The sequence below is a fragment of the Cyprinus carpio genome, chromosome A24 (genome assembly GCF_018340385.1).
Source record: "Cyprinus carpio isolate SPL01 chromosome A24, ASM1834038v1, whole genome shotgun sequence".
Taxonomy (NCBI): domain Eukaryota; kingdom Metazoa; phylum Chordata; class Actinopteri; order Cypriniformes; family Cyprinidae; genus Cyprinus; species Cyprinus carpio.
Window position 1 is genome coordinate 15,334,815 of NC_056595.1, and position 17,385 is coordinate 15,352,199.

Sequence of the window (17,385 nt, forward strand, 5' to 3'; positions counted from 1 at the left end):
AAAGTTTGTGTGGTTTACAGAAGTGTTTAAACATGTGTCAGAGTTTCCTATGTGTCACTCTTGCCAAAGAGGATATGAATTGCGTCAAGTGCTGATGAAAGAGAAAATGTGAGTGAATATACTTCACTGGGAAGTGAGAGGGTGTTGTGGCTCTTCACGAAAGTGAAGTGGGGGTAGATATAAATGTGTTAAAGAAGAACCAGCCAGCATCAACCCCCACACTCATTATAAGAGCTCCTCATTGTTTTAAACAAGTGAATGAATTAATGTGTATTTAAGCCTGCACAAATGTGTGTTTGTATAGGAGGTGAGGGATGTTATTGTGGGTGCAGGTTTAGGAATTCATGTGTTTTCTGAGTTTTGAAGAGTGAGAAACAATAAACATGCATTAATTCACATTCTGTTACAATTTTATTAAGAGTTCACTCGTTTTTAGGACTAATAAGGAATTTTATTTATTTGTTAAAAATAGTTGATCAGTTATTATAATGAATTGTAAACACACTTATGTCTCCATATGTTCATTTATATGGACTGCAATGTTTTTTCAGTGTTTAGGAGTGTGTGCGTGAGTGGAGGGGTGGGGGTGTAGCAGACCTATTGACTTCTGAATGGATGAAATAAAGACCGGCACATGGGAATGAGCTCTTGGCTCTTGGCGGGGACGGAGTATTGAGATGCACTGGTGTGGGATTAATCCTCCATTCAGCCTCTCCTCCACTCCACCGTTCTTGGCACAAAGGGCCCCACCCTGTGTATGGAGGGTTTCCGTGACGACCCCTAACCTGCTATTTTGCCCCGCTATACCCAACCACTTTATGAGAGCACACAGTTACTTTGTTTAATATTTACTTCTCCTCATATCCTCCTCATACCCTCTCATTTCCAAAACCTTTGGAGATATTACCCAGGGTAGTGATCAGTGAAGTGGCCCTCGGTGTAAGCTGTGGGATATTAAACTGAAAGAGGAAATGGATGCATACAATCAAAATTCCTGGCATTTCAATTGAAAGTGATTTACAGAGAGTGGGGAACTGCTCTCAATCACCACCAGGAGCTGGTTTCCATCATTACACTGGGGCATTATGAAGCACATAGACCACAGGCTGAGCGCCCCCTGCTGGCCTCATTAATAATCCTCTACCTTCAGGTAACATACTGTAGTTGGTGTCACATCTGACCAATCGACAGGCAGTGTTAGTATTATTCAAATACTTCTGTAATGTTTATTAATATTTTGAATTTGCTTTTATATTTGTTTTCATTATAAATATATAGCTTTAATTTATTAGCTTTTTAGAGCTCACGCCCAAATATTTAAATCACAGTTTCAATCCTGAGACTGTATATATTTAGTTTCAAAAATCAGCCTCTCCACTCCAAATTAATCTTTAATGACCGTGGGAGCTGAGGTTTTAACATTTGATTGTCAATATGAAAATTTGTTGACTCAGACTTGAAGCTTTCACCACTTCCAGGAAGTGGTAATGGTACACTGAGGAACTGCTCGAGAAACTTAATTTAGCCGATGCGTAAAGTATATCATTTTTGACATAAAGTGCCTCCGAGTGACTTTTGTCGTCGTCGATTCCCGCATCTACAGTCAGGAGCGATCCACGCGTCAGGATTTCTATCAAGTGAACTGAATCAGTGAATCGCGTGAGATCAGAAGTGAAACATTTGAATGAACGTGCCATAGTTTGAAGATGAGTATGATTTATTCCCATGTAACGCTAGTATTGTGATGGCTTCCTCAACCGAGAGACCCCGCAATTCAGGTAAGCTTTATGTAGATATCCTATCTTTCGAATCTATGTATCTGTCTAGTATATTAAACATGTAAATTTGTATTTAATTTTTTTAATTTGGCTCATATTTTGGTCCATATGGCTAAACTTAGCCCAAACCTGATTCTCTAGAGAACTTATAGTTCGGATTGACAGTAAACATTTGTAAAATCTTAGAGTTACTTGCATGAAAAATGTCTCATCTTATCCCACTCTTCCTATAGGAGCAGAGGAGAAGCAAACTGTGAAGGCCCGGCTCCTGTCTTCACAGATGCTTCTAGTGGATGCCCTCTATCACCTGGGCCCTCTGCTCGACAGTGTTATATCTGTAGGGCTGCTCTCTAGAGAAAACTGTTATGAAATTGAAGCTGAGCGAACGCCGCCCAACAAAGTCCGAAAACTTCTAGAGATTGTTGACGCACAGATGGACGAATGTGGTGCCTCTAGTTTCATGGAGTGTCTGAGGAAAGTCAAGAAACATTACCCGCGTCTACGAACCTGGCTGACCTCAGAAGAAGGTATGCAATGACTGAAGTTGCATTCTGTCTTAAAACATAAATGCAGTAACATAATATAAATACTAAAACGTTTTGCGCTCTCATAATAGATCACTCCCAACCACCAGACATTAAGCAAGGTCCAACAGGTAGAATTTTCACTTTTACTTAATATATATATATAATGTAAATGCAGTAACAGTTGGGAAACATTACTATTTTTTTAATGTTTTTGAAAGAAGTCTCTTCTGCTCATCAAGCCTGCATTTATTTTAATCAAAAATACAGAAAAAAAAAAACAGTAATATTGTGAAATATTATTACAACTTAAAATAATAGTTTTCTATTTGAATATACTTTTTAAAAAAATAATTTATTCCTGTGATGCAAAGCTGAATTTTCGGTCATCATTACTCCAGCCTTCAGTGTCACATGTAACATCCAGTCTATCACGTGATCATTTAGAAATCATTCCAATATTCTGATTTATTATGAGTGTTGGAAACAGTTCTGCTGTCTAATATATTTGATGAATAAAAGGTTAAAAAGAACTGCATTTATTCAAAATAAAAAAAAAATTCTAATAATATATATATCTAATAATATATTTTCTTTACTATCACTTTTTATCGATTTAACACATCCTTGCTGAATAAAAGTATTGATTTTATTTAAAAAAAAGAAAGAAAAAAAAATTACTGACCCCAAATTACTGACCAGTAGTGTATATTGTTATTACAAAATATTTATATTTTAAAAACATAGCTTCTTCATAGCTTTTTTTTTTTTTTTTTTACTTTTTATTCATCAAAGTATCCTAAAAAAGTATCACATGTTCTGAAAAAATATTAAGCAGCAGAACTGTTTTCCAACTTTGATAATGAATCATCATATTAGAATGATTTCTAAAGGATCATGTGATAATGATCCTAAAAATTCTAATGAATCATCATATTAGAATGATTTATTTAGGGTATTGTGATTTTGATAATAAATTTTTTTAAATTTTAGTATTATTTAATTTTATTACATTTTTTTTTCTGTATTTTTGATCAAATAAATGCAGGCTTGATGAGCAGAAGAAACTTCTTTCAAAAACATTAAAAATAGTAATGTTTCCAAACTTTTGACCTGTACTGTATATATATATATATATATATATATATATATATATGTAATGTCCCCCATCCCTCACCATTGTCCTGTCTCCATGCAGAATGTCAGCTACAGGCCCAGTTTAATGTTCTGTGCTCACGCTTGGGCTGTTCTGTCCTGCCGGTCTCCTACGATCTCTTCTCCAGAGGCATTCTGACTCAGTTGGAACTGGAGAAGATCCAAGCAATACTCATCCCAACCCAGCAAGCACAGACTCTGCTGTCCATCTGCCTGAAGAAAGGAGAAAAAGCGTGCACAAGCTTTTACACAGCGCTACAGAATGAGGACGAGCAACTTGCTGAGGAACTTAATAGTCAGTACAACTTTCCTGGCAGAATCTGGAATGGAGATGCATGCAGTATTATAATATAAATGCATGTAATATTGTACACTACTGGTCAAATGTTTGAAATAATTAAGATTTTTTAATGTTTTTGAAAGAAGTCTCTTTTGCTCATCAAGACTGCATTTATTTGATGAAAAATATAACAAATATTATGATATATTATTACAGTTTCAAGTAACTGTTTTCCATTTTAATATATTTTAAAATGTAATTTATTCCTGTGATGGCAAAGCTGAATTTTCTGCAGCCATTACTCCAGTCTGAAGTGTAACATGATCCTTCAGAAATCATTAGAATATGCTGATTTGGAAATTATTATTGGTGCTATGGTTCTTATTATTATTATTATCATTGTAGAAATTTTGATGCTTATTATTTTTGTGGAAAATATTTTTAGGATTCTTTGATGAATACAAAGTTCAATGAACAGTAATTATTTGAAATAGAAAAGTTGTAACATTAAAATGCCTTTACTGTCACTTTGATTAATTTATTAAAAGTGTTCTTTTTTTTGTACCTCAAACTTTTTTATGGTAGTGTATCAAGTTTCCACAAACAATATTACCACAGAAAAGTAATAAACATCAGTTAGAACTCCTAATATTGTTTCAGCCAGAAATTCAGCCACCTGAAATATGATATTTTCTTTGCAATCTTCTCATTTTTCAGTAAAGAGCTTGGTGGAAGACCTTAATAAAGAGCCTGAAGGCAGCATTGTGCCGATAGCAGTGGAGGAAACTAGAGCTCACTTGAGAGCAGCTTTACCTCTGTCAGGTAGTTCACATTTCAACATTATACTCATTTTGTTGAAAACTATGAGAGAGAAATATTTATGGCTGGTAAATTTGCTCAAAGCTAAAAAATAATTTTGGTTTCCAGAATTCATCTAAGATCTAAGCTTTCTGAACTGATGTTGTCCATGTCTGATTTTCCATCAGGAGGCCTGCAGCAGGTCATGACTCAGCTGGGCTTGACTGTGGGGGATGAGATTAGGTTTAATGTCTGTGAGGTTGGTGTTGCGGTGGGTTTGCCGCGTCGGACCGTCAGAGAGTACCTTCTGGAAGGGGTTGGCATTGAAGACTCGGCCCAGCTGGAGGCCCTAGTGTCCCTGTATATAGAGAAGACAAAGGACGCTGACAGACTACTGAGCAGAGTGGCAGAACTCAGCCCTCGGTGTAAGTGAAGACCAAAGACTCTGTTTAATAAGTTATTCTTTTTTTTGTTGTTGTTGTAAATAGTTTTTCAGTAGAGTGCATCTTTAACAGAACTGAAGGTTGCATTTCTGCTTCCTTTCTCTGGATTAAATAAAGAATATTTTATTCTTAGAAAGGCCTAATCATAATTGCTCATTGACATGAAATTTTTTTTGTCCAAATCTATTTATTTAAAAGGTGCCTCTTTTATGATATATTTCCAAATAAATTCTAAAATAAAATAATTTTAAAAATCTTGTGATGTTACCTACATGCATAAATATACATTATAAAAATATATTTTAAATAATATAAAAACAAAATATACTTTTTACCTTATAAAATACACTACCGTTCTAAAGTATGGGGCCAGTATGATTTTTTTTTTTTAAATGAAATTAATAATTTTAAGCAGAGTTAGTTTAAATTAAGACATTAACACATTTATAATGTCAACAGATTTCTATTTCGAATAAATGCTGTTCTTTTTTATCAAAAAACTCACTGATTCCAAAAAATATTAAGCAGCACAATTGTTTTCAACATTAACAGTAAGAAGAAATATTTCTTGAGCACCAAATCAGCATGTTAGAATGATTTCTGAAGGATCATGTGACACTGAAGACTAGAGTAATAAATGCTAAAAATTCAGCTTTGCCATCACAGGAATAAATTATATTTTTAAATGTATTAAAAAAGTTATTTTGAATTAGATATTTGACAGCATTACAATTTTACTGTATTTTAGATCAAATCAAGCACATAAAAAATTGTACGAACCCAAACTTTTGAAGAGTAGAAAAAAACTTTATGAACAACAAAATAGTACAGTATTTCAAAACCAAATGAAACCAACATGAATGTATCTTGTTGTCATCTGTAGGGGTCCAGCTCTCAGAGAGGGGATGTCTGCTGTTGAGGTTGCTGCAAAAAGCAGAGACTCTTCTCCGCAGCGGTATCCACAGTCACCTGCACAGCTGGGACCACCTGCACGATCAGGACCACTTACGCAGCTGGGACCACTTGTGTCCTGATGACTGCACAGATCAGCGCACCGTGTGGGCCATCTTCAGCTTTCTGGTGTGGGACTGCATGGCAGAAGTTCTGGAGGAGCCGGAGGCGAAGCCTAGCGGAGGCATACTAGGTATGATTGAGCAACTGAGTGCCAGCGGCAGAGTGGAGGCCGCACTGCTGCAGGAAGTGGAGCAGTGCTGGACGGACGGGGACGCTGAGAGTCTGCTGCAGAGTGTGAGAGTCCTCGCTCAGGTGCTACGAGACCTGCATCCCCTCCAGGAAGGCCTCCAGCTGTCCTCTTCAGTTGAGGGGTTGTTTTCCTGCAGGCCCAGCAGACTACACCGGGTCACTTCCTTCCAGGGTGTCTCTGTGCGGGTCATCCGTAAAGCTCTGAGCAGCATGGTTCCATCCTCTGCGGACCAGGATGCAACTCTTCTTGCTAGACAGTACTTGGAGGTGTGCGTTCGAATCGCACGTCTCCTAGATGTAGTGCAGCCCAAACGAACCACTGTTGACTTTTCTAATGCATCCATTGCTACGGTCATTCAGCATGTGTGGTTTGTCTTGTCAAATCCTGCTTTTAGCTCTGAAGCTTTTGACGCGGGAGTTCGCCATCGCTTGCTTTCAGTGTTGGAGTTCAATCCTGTGCAGCTGGGCTTGGGCTTTCTCATGCAGCTCCACCAGGAGACCCTCTCCGAATTCCAGAGCTACTTACAACTCGGCGAGCACCACAACTTCCAGTTTATTCTCGAATCGGTACGAATACTTGGTCCTGCGAAGCTGTTTTCTGTCAGCAGGGTTCATGGGCCTGTCGCCATCGACAATGGGGTGGAGGAAGTCCTTCGTTTTATCACGTCAGAACCAACTTCATTCCTTGTACGACTGCACTGCCTTTGCTATGAAGAAGGAAGGGGGCGCTTCAAGGTGTGCGTGCCACGTTGTGCATGTATGTATTTGCTCAAGGCAGAAGGGCTGCGTGACATGCAGTGGTGTGGTGGCAACGTTCTGGCTGAGGTAGGTGGGAAAGTGTGGGTCAGAGAGGGAGAAAGTAACGGCTGGGATGAGCTACAGGCACTGGCTCAGAGACACTCTGCTCAGCTCAAGGATGAAGGATGCTGCTTTAAGGTCAAGACCTCTGGATTGGAGTGCGAGGTCAAATTTATATACAGGAGTGGAAGGCTATGGGCTGTGCCACATAGGGACTGTGAGGTAGTTTAAAAATACGGGTAGCTGACACGGTGTTGCAGTGACAAACAGTGTCACATGTTGTACTTCATTTAAAAGTATTTGAAAGGTTTTTTCAAATTTCGTACATTTATAGATTAATGTTATGAATAGAACTGAATTTGTAGCTATTTAAGTGCAAAAACATAAAAAAATGAATTAAAACTGTGAAAATCATTTTTGATCTTGCAGTATAAAAACATATGGAGCCCTGCATATGACGTGCAGGGAAAAAATTATATACATAATGGCCACAAATTAAAAAAAATCTACCTATAGAGTAGTATTGCATCCTTCATATCTCTGAAGAGTCTAGTTTTATCAGACTTATAAAAGACAGATACAGCTTTACGATTCTCTCCTAAAACAGTCGAGCTCCTGGAGGTATGCTGTGGGCGGAGCTAAAGAGTCATGAGCACACAAAGCTTTTGTGTAGCAATCATCTGCAAGCTGTGACATCGACATAAAACATGAACAAAAACTTACATTTTAATGTTTATAAAACATTTGTCACTGAAATGCAGAGAACAAACAGACAACCAGTGCCCATAAAAGGAATTCCACCCTTTATGACATCATACAGGGACTCAAAAAAAAAAGTTCAGAATCTTATACAAACCCTGATGGAGTGTATTTGGCACAGAAATACTCTGTCATACATCCAACACCTTTTTTTGAAACTTTGGCCATGTTTAGCATGAGAATGCAACTCTCAACAGTGTAAATATGTCAGAATGTATGAAATGGCATTAGCCCTCCCCTTTAAAGCATACTGAGGAATTACTACTGAGTATAATATAAACTCTCGTTAGTTGGTTTACATGGTGCTGTGCAACTGAAAATCAATGATCAGTTAAGAATAATTTACAGAACATTTTAACAAATTTGTTTTCATGCCAGTGTTACGAACTGAACATTGCTTGAACATTAATTGAAATTATGAAATGTTAATTCCTACTGTTTTTGTTACATTTTTGGCTGCTTTGCTTTTCCACAGTTCTCAAAAAAAAAAAAAAAAATGTCTATACAAATGTGATATAAAAAACAACAACAACACAATAAAGATTTTAATTATCTAAAATTTATTGTGGAATTGTCCATTTCTTAAAAAAAAAATGATAGGACTAATACATTAAATACAGTTAAAAAATATATCGGTACACCTGCATGCACAGTGATATTTTAAATACTCCATATAAGGATTCATGTAAATGTCATTTGACTAGGTCAAACTGTCTGAAGTTTTGATCTATTGTTTATTGATGTAATCTGGCCAATCCAACAACTCGCGCTTAATTCTCATGGTTTGTTGCCTTGTGTTGAGTTCCTATGCATAGACAGGCCCTCTGGGCGTCACGTTCTCAACATGAGCATTACACAGGTATGCTGCAGTCAGGATGTTTGATCAGACCACACTAGGGATGTCAAATGTATTAAAATGCTATTGTGCATGGAAATATGATGTTATGCATAGACCATATCCCTCTGTTGAGCTCAATTCATTTGACATGAGCTGACAATGCAAACCAGCCCTCTCTTTTCAGCTTGTCCACCTTTCAGAAATAAAATAAAAGTTCTTAAGTTTTGATAGTATAAGTACCTATGTGAAGTTTTATAAAACTACATACAGATGGTTGTGTGTACAATAAAAATCATACCTGATTCTCAAGGCTGTGGATTTCCACACTATCCAAACTTTGTGGTGAGAGTCTTCCAGTTGACATGAGAAAAAAAAAAAAGCATGAAAAATGTCACTTGGGTCTAAAGTGCAATATACCCATTTGGAAAATGCCTTGTAATCAGTACAATTGGACAGAACAGTCTAGTTCTATGTGTTTCTGATCATATCTTGTAAGCAAATCTGTTCTTGGCTTTTTATAACTCACCTACGACTACTTGCACTGGAATGTGGTGAATAGTTTCTCTCAGGAAGTGTCAAAAATGGCTCTGGAGTTAACCATCTATCTGCTGTAAAACATGAATAGTCGTCATATATCAGTTACTTTCATTCTGCAGGATCTGAGAGGATGTAAATGTCATTTAACCCCTTAACTGTCACCGTCCCACCTGTGGGACGCTTGGCGCTCTTTTTTTTGTTGTCCTTTTTCTCTATAAAATCTTTTAGTAATCATCATAAATTATATATCATTTGAAAGCTTAGAAGCCCAAGATTCATCCTGTGAAAACCATTTTTGAAAATCGGGACATTGCGTTACCATGGAAATGGTCATTTAAAATCTTATGGCGGGTCTCCTTTAGTGGGCAGTGTCAAGTGTCATATTACAAAATGCATTACGGTCTTTTAGAATCAAAACTTTTTATAATCTTGGCAACAAACATATCATTGGAAAGGCTGAGTCTCAGGATTCCATATTTGGTGGTTAGTGAGTATTGAAGTAAAATTGACAGAGAAATCTAGGGAAAAAAATCATTAAACAAAATTCAAAGGAGTTTTTTTGATGGCTCCCGGTGGCTCTTTGTGGTATGACGCCCTAAATAAAATCTCACAGGAACCTCAATTTTTTTCATATCAACTTCAAATTTGGAACATAACTTATTTAGACACAAGGGTTTAATTTTATACCAATTTTAGAGTAAAACCTGTCATGTAAAATATTTATAATAAATAAAATAAAATAAAAATAATATAGCGCATTTTATTTACAGTACATTTAAACTGAGTAAAATTTGTTTATTTTATTTTTTGTAAAAAATTTGCCAAATTTTGCTACTTTTGCCAAAATCTGCTAATTTTCTTCTTTAAAAAGAGACCAACCATAGGTCTATATTCCAAAGTGTTCATAAAAATACAACAATTTAAGTTTGGATGAGTGCACTTTAATGCCTATTTAAAAAATGGGGGGTGACAGTTTAAGGGGTTATATCAGTCACTTTCATTCTTGAGTGTTTGTGGAGTTGTGAGTGTCTTTGGAAATGACCGGGGAAACTCCGAGGGAGGCACTCTGTTTCTGTTGTTCAATGAGCTCTAGTAGTTTAGCTCTTGCTTCAGCACTTTGGCGGTTCAATTCCTGCAGTTTTTGTTCAATCTCCATTGTTGAGGATCTCTCTACAGAAACAGGCTGGACAAAAAAGATCTAAATGTAATAAATAATAGTGTTCACTGTTTGTTTGAATACGTCATTTACGAACTATGATTTTTTTTCTGTCCATATCCATATGGACAACACCTTGACAGTATGATTAAAAAAAAAAAAAAAAGTAAAGAAAGAAATTAATTATTCTAATCAGTGACAGTAAGACTTTGCGTTGTTACATATTGTTTTTATTTCTTGTAAATGCTGCCACAAATATATTAGGCAGAAGATAATAAGAAATGCTTCTGCATCAAATCAGCATATTAGAATGATTTCTGAAGGATCATGTGACACTGAAGATTGGAGTAATGACTGTTGAAAATTCGGCTTTGCTCTCAAAGGAATAAATTACATTTAAAAATATATTCAGATAGAAAACAGCTGTTTCAAATGTAAAATTATATTTCACATTATCACTGTCTTGACTGTAGTTTTGATCAAATAAATGCAGAGATGTCCCTAAACTTTTGTACAGTATTGCAAAATCATATTTGTGAGATATAAAGGCACAACTATAAGAAATAAAAAGTTGTGGGAAAAACAGTTGTGAGGAACTGCAGAGTACCTTAAGTCCACAGTATGTAACTAACCTGCTGTGTGTGCTGTGGCTCTGTAGAGGGCGACACTTGTCTAACTATAGAACTGGTTGTGGAAAGTCTGTCTGCGCTCTGCTCCCTTGATACTGAAGCTCCAGCTGGAGATTGACGGAGCTGCCCCAACTGGCCCCGGATCGCTGCGTTCTGACGTGTCAGTTCAGCGATCTCCCCTAGTATGGCATCCTGGGAGAGATCATCCAGCAAAGGAGTGGGTCGTGGTAGGCTAGCGAAGGACGAAGGAGAGATGGAGATGTCAAAGTCCTCCAGTGAACCCTGACTTCCTGTCGCTGCATAGGAGCCACTGAAGTGCAGCGTGGGTGCTTGTGAATGTGGATGACACGCTGGGGGAAGTAACAAAAATTCTGTTGAGTCATACTTGCATTGATGATTCAGTCAGAGTTGAGCAACTTCCTAAGAGACAAATACATATTTTTAATTTTTGATTGTTAAATATTAAATGCTGGGCAGAGTTACAGAATTCTAATCAAACTATATATATTTTTTTACATTTTCTGAAAAAATGTGAGGGATTTTGCTCATGCAAAATGCTATGGTGATTGAGTGGTTTCCAGGGTGTCACTACACAGTTGCTAAGGTATTCTGAGTGATTGCTAGCTGGCTCAAGTCAATTTACATTTTCTGAATAAAATGTGACTTGACTTCACTTTCCTACTATTTTTAAATAAATTGCTAATGTGTTCTGAGTATTTTACAAGGGTGTTGCTAGGAGAGTTCTGGACTATTGCTAGGGTCAGGATGTTCAAATCAAATTTGTATAGGTCCAATTTTAATGTCTCTGTGGATTTTCATCCATTTTAGCATCTTCCAAAATGTTGCATTTGAATTGTGAATATGAACAACAACAACAACAGTGATGCTTGTCAGTGTTAAGCCCTCAACACTACAGGGCGTCAGTTGACAGAATGAGAGATCTTGCCACACTTCAGACTGACCTGCGGGACGCAGACCATCTCTGACGAGGAGGAGAGAGCAGCACAGCTGCAGAGACAAAGTCCTGTTGCTGTAGATCCTTTTCAGTACCGCCAGACTCCAGATTTCTGCTTTCTAGAGAACACAACACACTCTTCCTTAATCACTGTGCCACTACAGGTTCAAATGCATGCTTAAGATAACCACTCCTAATATGAACTAGTAAGATACAACTTCAAAACAGTGGCAATGCAAGTTTACAGGTCCATGATCTGTGGATCTATAGTTACTTTGAGCTGTGTTGTCTGTGATTTGCACTGTTGTGTGGGGTTCTGCAGAATCTGGTCTTCCCACCACCAGAACTACAGCATCTAGGCATCGCTCTAGGTCAGATATCTGCTGCTGCAGCCTCACCTGCATGGAAGCAACAACAAACCATCAAAAATGGCATTTGAATGGACAAATTTGCAAATAATATCTGGATAATGTTGCTGAATGATAAATAGTTCACCTGCAGGGCGGTGCTCTCTTCCCTCAGTGTCAGTGACTCCACAGTCAGGGCGTCAATCAAAGCTCTCTGCTCCTTCACTTCCTCCTCTAGTCGTCTTCTCTCCTGTGCCTCCCTCAAAGCCTCCTCTTCTTTCTGTGCGATGCCAATGAGGAAGTAACTTATCTGACCAATTAAAAAAATAAAAAACTTTTGGATTTTACTTGTGTGTGCCCTTACTTTTCTAATATGTCTGGCTAGCCGTCCAAGTGTCGCCACTAGAGCCACAGAGAAGCCGGTGAGGCCTGGTCTCTGTTGCTGCGGTCTAGCTTCTGGTGGAGGGTTCTGGTGGTCTAGAGAGTCTAGCTCAGTCTCCACTTGCTCAAGCATGCTCTGCAGAAGCTCCAGACTGGACTGGTTTCCTGCCAGAGAGCTTAAACCTGAGCTGTTCATACCAGAAGTATGTCCGGAACGCCCCCTACTGGCTTGAACTGACCTGCTCTTAATACCTGAAAAAAATAAAAAATAAAAAATAAAATAAAGAAATAGTCTGTATAATTTATGCCTACATACACATAAATACACACACACACAATTAAAATAATTAATAAAAAAGCTATTTAAATAAATGTTTAAATTAACTGCATTAATATTATCGTTAATGTTATTAGTATTATTAATATATATTTTTAATGTTTTTTTAAGTCTGTCAAGCTCATCAAGGCTACATTTATTTGATCAAAAAACAGTAAAAATAACAATGTTTTGAAATATTATTACAAAAATGTTATAACAAAATAACAAAATTAAAATAAGCATTATTACATTAGTTTCTAATAAACTTAAAAAATAGTGTCTGATAACAGTGCCTCACCTGGTTGAGAGGAAGCAGGCTCTGGGTTCAGAACCTGGTTGACGAGCGAGTTAGACTGGTTTACATCAGAATGAGTCTGTCTGGATTTTAAACGCTGAACAGCCACCGTAGCGTTGAGTGCTGGGCAAAAGAAGCATAGATATGAAAAAAAAAAAAATACAAGTTCAAAAGATTCATCTTGACATCACATCAAACCTGCAATGAGATAAAGAAGCTCATGCCTTCATTACCTGCCTGGTCTTCTCTGACTCCAGTATTACATGGTGTCTTGGGTAGCTCTTGCTCCGGATGGTCTGAGGCCCATAGAAAATACTCTGACCTACATTTATTTCTTTTTCTGAAAACAAGCATTTAAAAATTACATGCTAAAGACAATCAAATTGCATTAGAAGTTGTTATGATGTAGATAAATGACCAGTCTTTCACACCTGTGCATCATAGAGCTGAGGCGCACAGAGGCATCCTGGACTTCATCATCTTCCTCTTCAACCTCCTTCAACTCATTCAGGGCCTAGAGAAGACTTATTATTCTAGGTTTTATTACAGAACAAAAGCTGTAGGTGGTGTTTGTGTGTGAGTACCTGCTGATCCATCATAGACTGGCTGAGCAATGACAGCTGGGTTGGAGGATCAGATTTTTGATGAACAGGAAGCTCAGAGTCAGAATCACAGTCAGGTGCCACAGTAAAGGTGGGGAATCCTAAAACACACAAATCTGTGAGTTTTCACAAGTACATTTACATAACACTTGTTAAATCAGATAATAGCACATCAGTTTATACTGCACAAGAATCAACTACCTGTGCGTCGACGGGGTGCATCACCAAACAGGTCTTTTACTTCAGCCAAAGCTCTGTCTGACCGTGCAATGACATCCTGCAACTGACACTGATCTGAAAACACCTAAACAAATAGATTTTCATAACCTTTTTGTCATCCAATTTGAAAAACGGTGGGAACAAAATGTTAGTATGAGCTTGTTTTAACCCTTGTAAAACATATAAAATAATAGTCAGACAAAATTTTTTTTATATGGAACGGTTTTAAAATATCTAAACTTGTTGTTGAGTATCATATTTGATACACCAGGCTTTTGTGGCTCATATAGTATGATAAAGTGAGAACATGGAGCTCACTCTTGAAGATGAAAAAACACCTCAATTTTATTCAGTGGTCCAAACTGAGTTTGCAAACATGAGATTTGGTGCAGTTGCTGATATTTATGAATTATATATTTACAACAGTACAACACACTACTTACATAAAAAGCATATAAATATCAGTTTTGATTAGACTGAAAGGTCTAAACTGTATACCACAGGGTTTCAGCAAAGTTTTAATAATTTATAGAAATTACAAATCTGTGTATCAAATATGATACAGCAGGCTTTTTATTAAAACATATTACATTCTTCCCAGATTTAGTTTTACAAGCTTAATTTTGTGAGCTGTCTGCAATCCATACACACCTCTCTGATGATGTTGAGTCGGGCTCTATCAAGTCCTGGAGGACTGAGTGGCTGGGTTTTCCTCCGTCTGCGTGTTAGAGCCTTTTCTTTTAATTCCCACTGCGCCACGACCCTGTTCTGAGATCTGTGCATATCATGACGTCGAGCCTGCAAAATCCATGTATAGAGAAACATATCAGTAAATGCATTAGAATATGCTTAGAGCTTTCACAGTAAACTCCTTACCAGATCCTCTGGTGTGGCTTTATGCACTGAAAGGTCGTGGACTGTGCTCTAAAAGAAAAGGAAAACAGAGAAATTATAAGGCATCACTCCCAGAAAAGGATTTAACGTAACTGGGTATGTGATGGTTTCTCACCACCCATTCTTTCTTGGGTGCAGACACCTTCCTGGTTCGCACTGGTCTTTTACTCGCACCATATAAAGGTCGGTGGATCCGCACTAAAGACATCTCACAGTAACAGACACAGACACAGGTGGCACCTATAGAAACACACAATATAACGTCACTGCTGGACAAAACATGCTTTAAAACTATAAAGTTTGCACTTCAACAGGAATAGTTTACTGTATGTGCAGAACAGAGAACATTATGACAATCATTGTAAATTAAGGTATCATTACGAATTATGAAATTTATCTATTAATGTACGTGCTAAAATGTAAACACTTCCTTGCTAACTACTAGCTAATCGTTTTATGCACAATGACCGACACAAGCTGGGTTAGTACTGACAAAAATATCTATTTATTTAACATGAAACTGTCAGAGAAACAATGGAGTGAGATTTTACCGTTTGTTTTTGTTGGTTGTGTTGTAAGGGTTTTGGGGGAGCTGTTATGGGGACATTTTTAAGAAGCGCTTCTTATTCATTTCAAAACAAAAGTCCGCGTGTTCTGTTACTATAAAACAATCCTTTTGTTGAAATTTTTGAATATTCCTAAAGATGAGAATGTCTTAAGGATATATTAAATACTGTGTTTGTTAAATATAATTTTATTTTTATGACTTGTTTCACAAACAAACGAAGACCAAGATAGTTTAATATCCACTAGAGTGCGCTGTCTACTTAAAAGTTACGTGGTTTCTGTTACATACCAGATTGCACTAAACTACATTTGTCTAGTTCTGTAGGACTGTCACCGTGTGCACTGGAGTAGATTTGTCTTTTAGAAAGAGGAAAGGTCTTGTTGTGTATAAATATAAAATAAATGTTACATAACACACGCAATTTTGACATTTTATAAGTGACTGTAAACATTACTGTAGTGTTTTTAAAATATACCTTTATATTTATTTTACAGTTTGCATGTCAGTTGTTCATTCTACATTATAGATCCAAGTTTTATTTATGATAAAATATTTTTTAAACTTATATAGCCTATCTATAATGTTTATATTTTTATTAACATGAAGCTTTTTACCTTTACTTTACAGTTTGAATGTAACATGATGTCCACTGTACATTATTTACTCTAGTATTTTTTATATTAATGCATTAATAATAATTTTCCCGTCAGTTTGCTGTTGGCCAGCAGCCTGTTTATATTATGCTTTTTTAAATATTTTATTTTACTGTTGGAATGTAACATGTTCGTTGTACATGAATTTATGTTAATATATTAGGGTCATTCTACAGAAACGTCTTCTTTTGGTATGGCAAAATGTCTTAAAATGTATTTATTTTTCTAACATTTAAACTTAGACCACATTATTAGATTACCTTTTGACTTTATGAATACATATAAATGACAGCTTAATTATTTTTCTCTTTAGCTTTTTTGTGCAATTATTTCAAGACCACATGAACCATTTTTTGTCATTGGTGTTACCTTCTTTATCAATATTAAAAGATATTATGAAAGTTTTTTTTTTTTTTACATGTAGTCAGAGTTACAGAAAAATAATGAAAATGCAAGACATAAGGAGATTATGTTTTATTTATTTAATTTGAAAGAAAAAAAAAACAGTACGGTAACACCAGTGACACAATGAATCACCAGTGACATAAGACCTGATATCCTGATCTTCACTGGTGTTAACCATAAGGAAGGTAACACCAGTGACAGTAACACCAGTGACAATTTTACAAAATGTCTGCTGTAGGGTATCAAACCATAAGTTGTCAATCATTGCATACTAACTAAATTAAGTAGTTTAATCCATTTTTATTATAGTTTTTTTTTTTACAATTCCCTAACAATAAATAGTTCATACCAGTGACGTCAACTAAAAGCTTCATATGAAATTGTGAGCTATGAGAAAATTTCTGATAACTGAAAAGAAACAGTGGACTTAACATGGGCTTTTTTTCATAGATCTTTAGAAAATAGGAAGGAGGAAGTCAAGTGATGTCATCAGTGTGATTTTTATTACAAAACGACAGATTTTTGTCAAACGGTAACACCAGTGACACAAATCCTAGGGACCACTGTTTACACTATTTTTTTTTAATATTTATTGAGCATTTTATTTTATTATGCCATTTATATCATATATTTGATAGTTATGAATACATTTTTGTAATTTAAATGGTAGAAAACCCTGATTTTGACTGCAAAATAAAGCACTTTCCCTGTGTACATGGCTGTGGGGACAAGCAGTTTTGTGGTTCTTGGAATTCTTTATAATCAATTAAAAACAAATATTGCCACATTTAAGAACGTCTAATTGTTCAAATAACGCATTGTTTTATTTTAAAATATAAAAAAAATTGT

General features: G+C 36.4%; 2 protein-coding genes across 2 annotated transcripts; one reads left to right on the forward strand and one right to left on the reverse strand.

The window, feature by feature from the left end:
- The first annotated feature begins 77 nt into the window (after positions 1-77).
- Positions 78-8,296, forward strand: LOC109049781. The gene is made up of 7 exons (XM_042714335.1): positions 78-1,778; positions 2,012-2,305; positions 2,395-2,433; positions 3,501-3,752; positions 4,455-4,559; positions 4,724-4,960; positions 5,862-8,296. The coding sequence occupies exons 1-7, from the start codon at positions 1,745-1,747 to the stop codon at positions 7,208-7,210; spliced, it is 2,310 nt and encodes a 769-aa protein (XP_042570269.1). The 5' UTR covers positions 78-1,744; the 3' UTR covers positions 7,211-8,296.
- Positions 8,297-8,307: 11 nt separating this feature from the next.
- Positions 8,308-15,484, reverse strand: LOC109049785 (spindle and centriole-associated protein 1-like). Its single transcript, XM_042714907.1, is given in 19 exon segments — positions 8,308-8,769; positions 8,875-8,926; positions 9,103-9,177; positions 10,109-10,296; positions 10,902-11,204; positions 11,206-11,248; positions 11,861-11,972; positions 12,128-12,251; positions 12,349-12,480; positions 12,565-12,833; positions 13,199-13,318; positions 13,429-13,535; positions 13,627-13,709; positions 13,780-13,898; positions 13,999-14,101; positions 14,668-14,814; positions 14,893-14,940; positions 15,026-15,150; positions 15,462-15,484. Coding segments are annotated over 18 exon segments (2,172 nt in total). The 5' UTR covers positions 15,119-15,150; positions 15,462-15,484; the 3' UTR covers positions 8,308-8,715.
- Between the last annotated feature and the right edge of the window lie 1,901 nt (positions 15,485-17,385).

Excerpts from the sequence above, each read along its gene's own strand:
- LOC109049781 (XM_042714335.1), top strand. The coding sequence starts at position 1,745 with ATGGCTTCCTCAACCGAGAGACCCCGCAATTCAG. Across the intron at positions 4,560-4,723 it reads AGCAGCTTTACCTCTGTCAG|GAGGCCTGCAGCAGGTCATG; the intron begins GTAGTTCACATT and ends ATTTTCCATCAG. Across the intron at positions 4,961-5,861 it reads GGCAGAACTCAGCCCTCGGT|GGGTCCAGCTCTCAGAGAGG; the intron begins GTAAGTGAAGAC and ends TGTCATCTGTAG.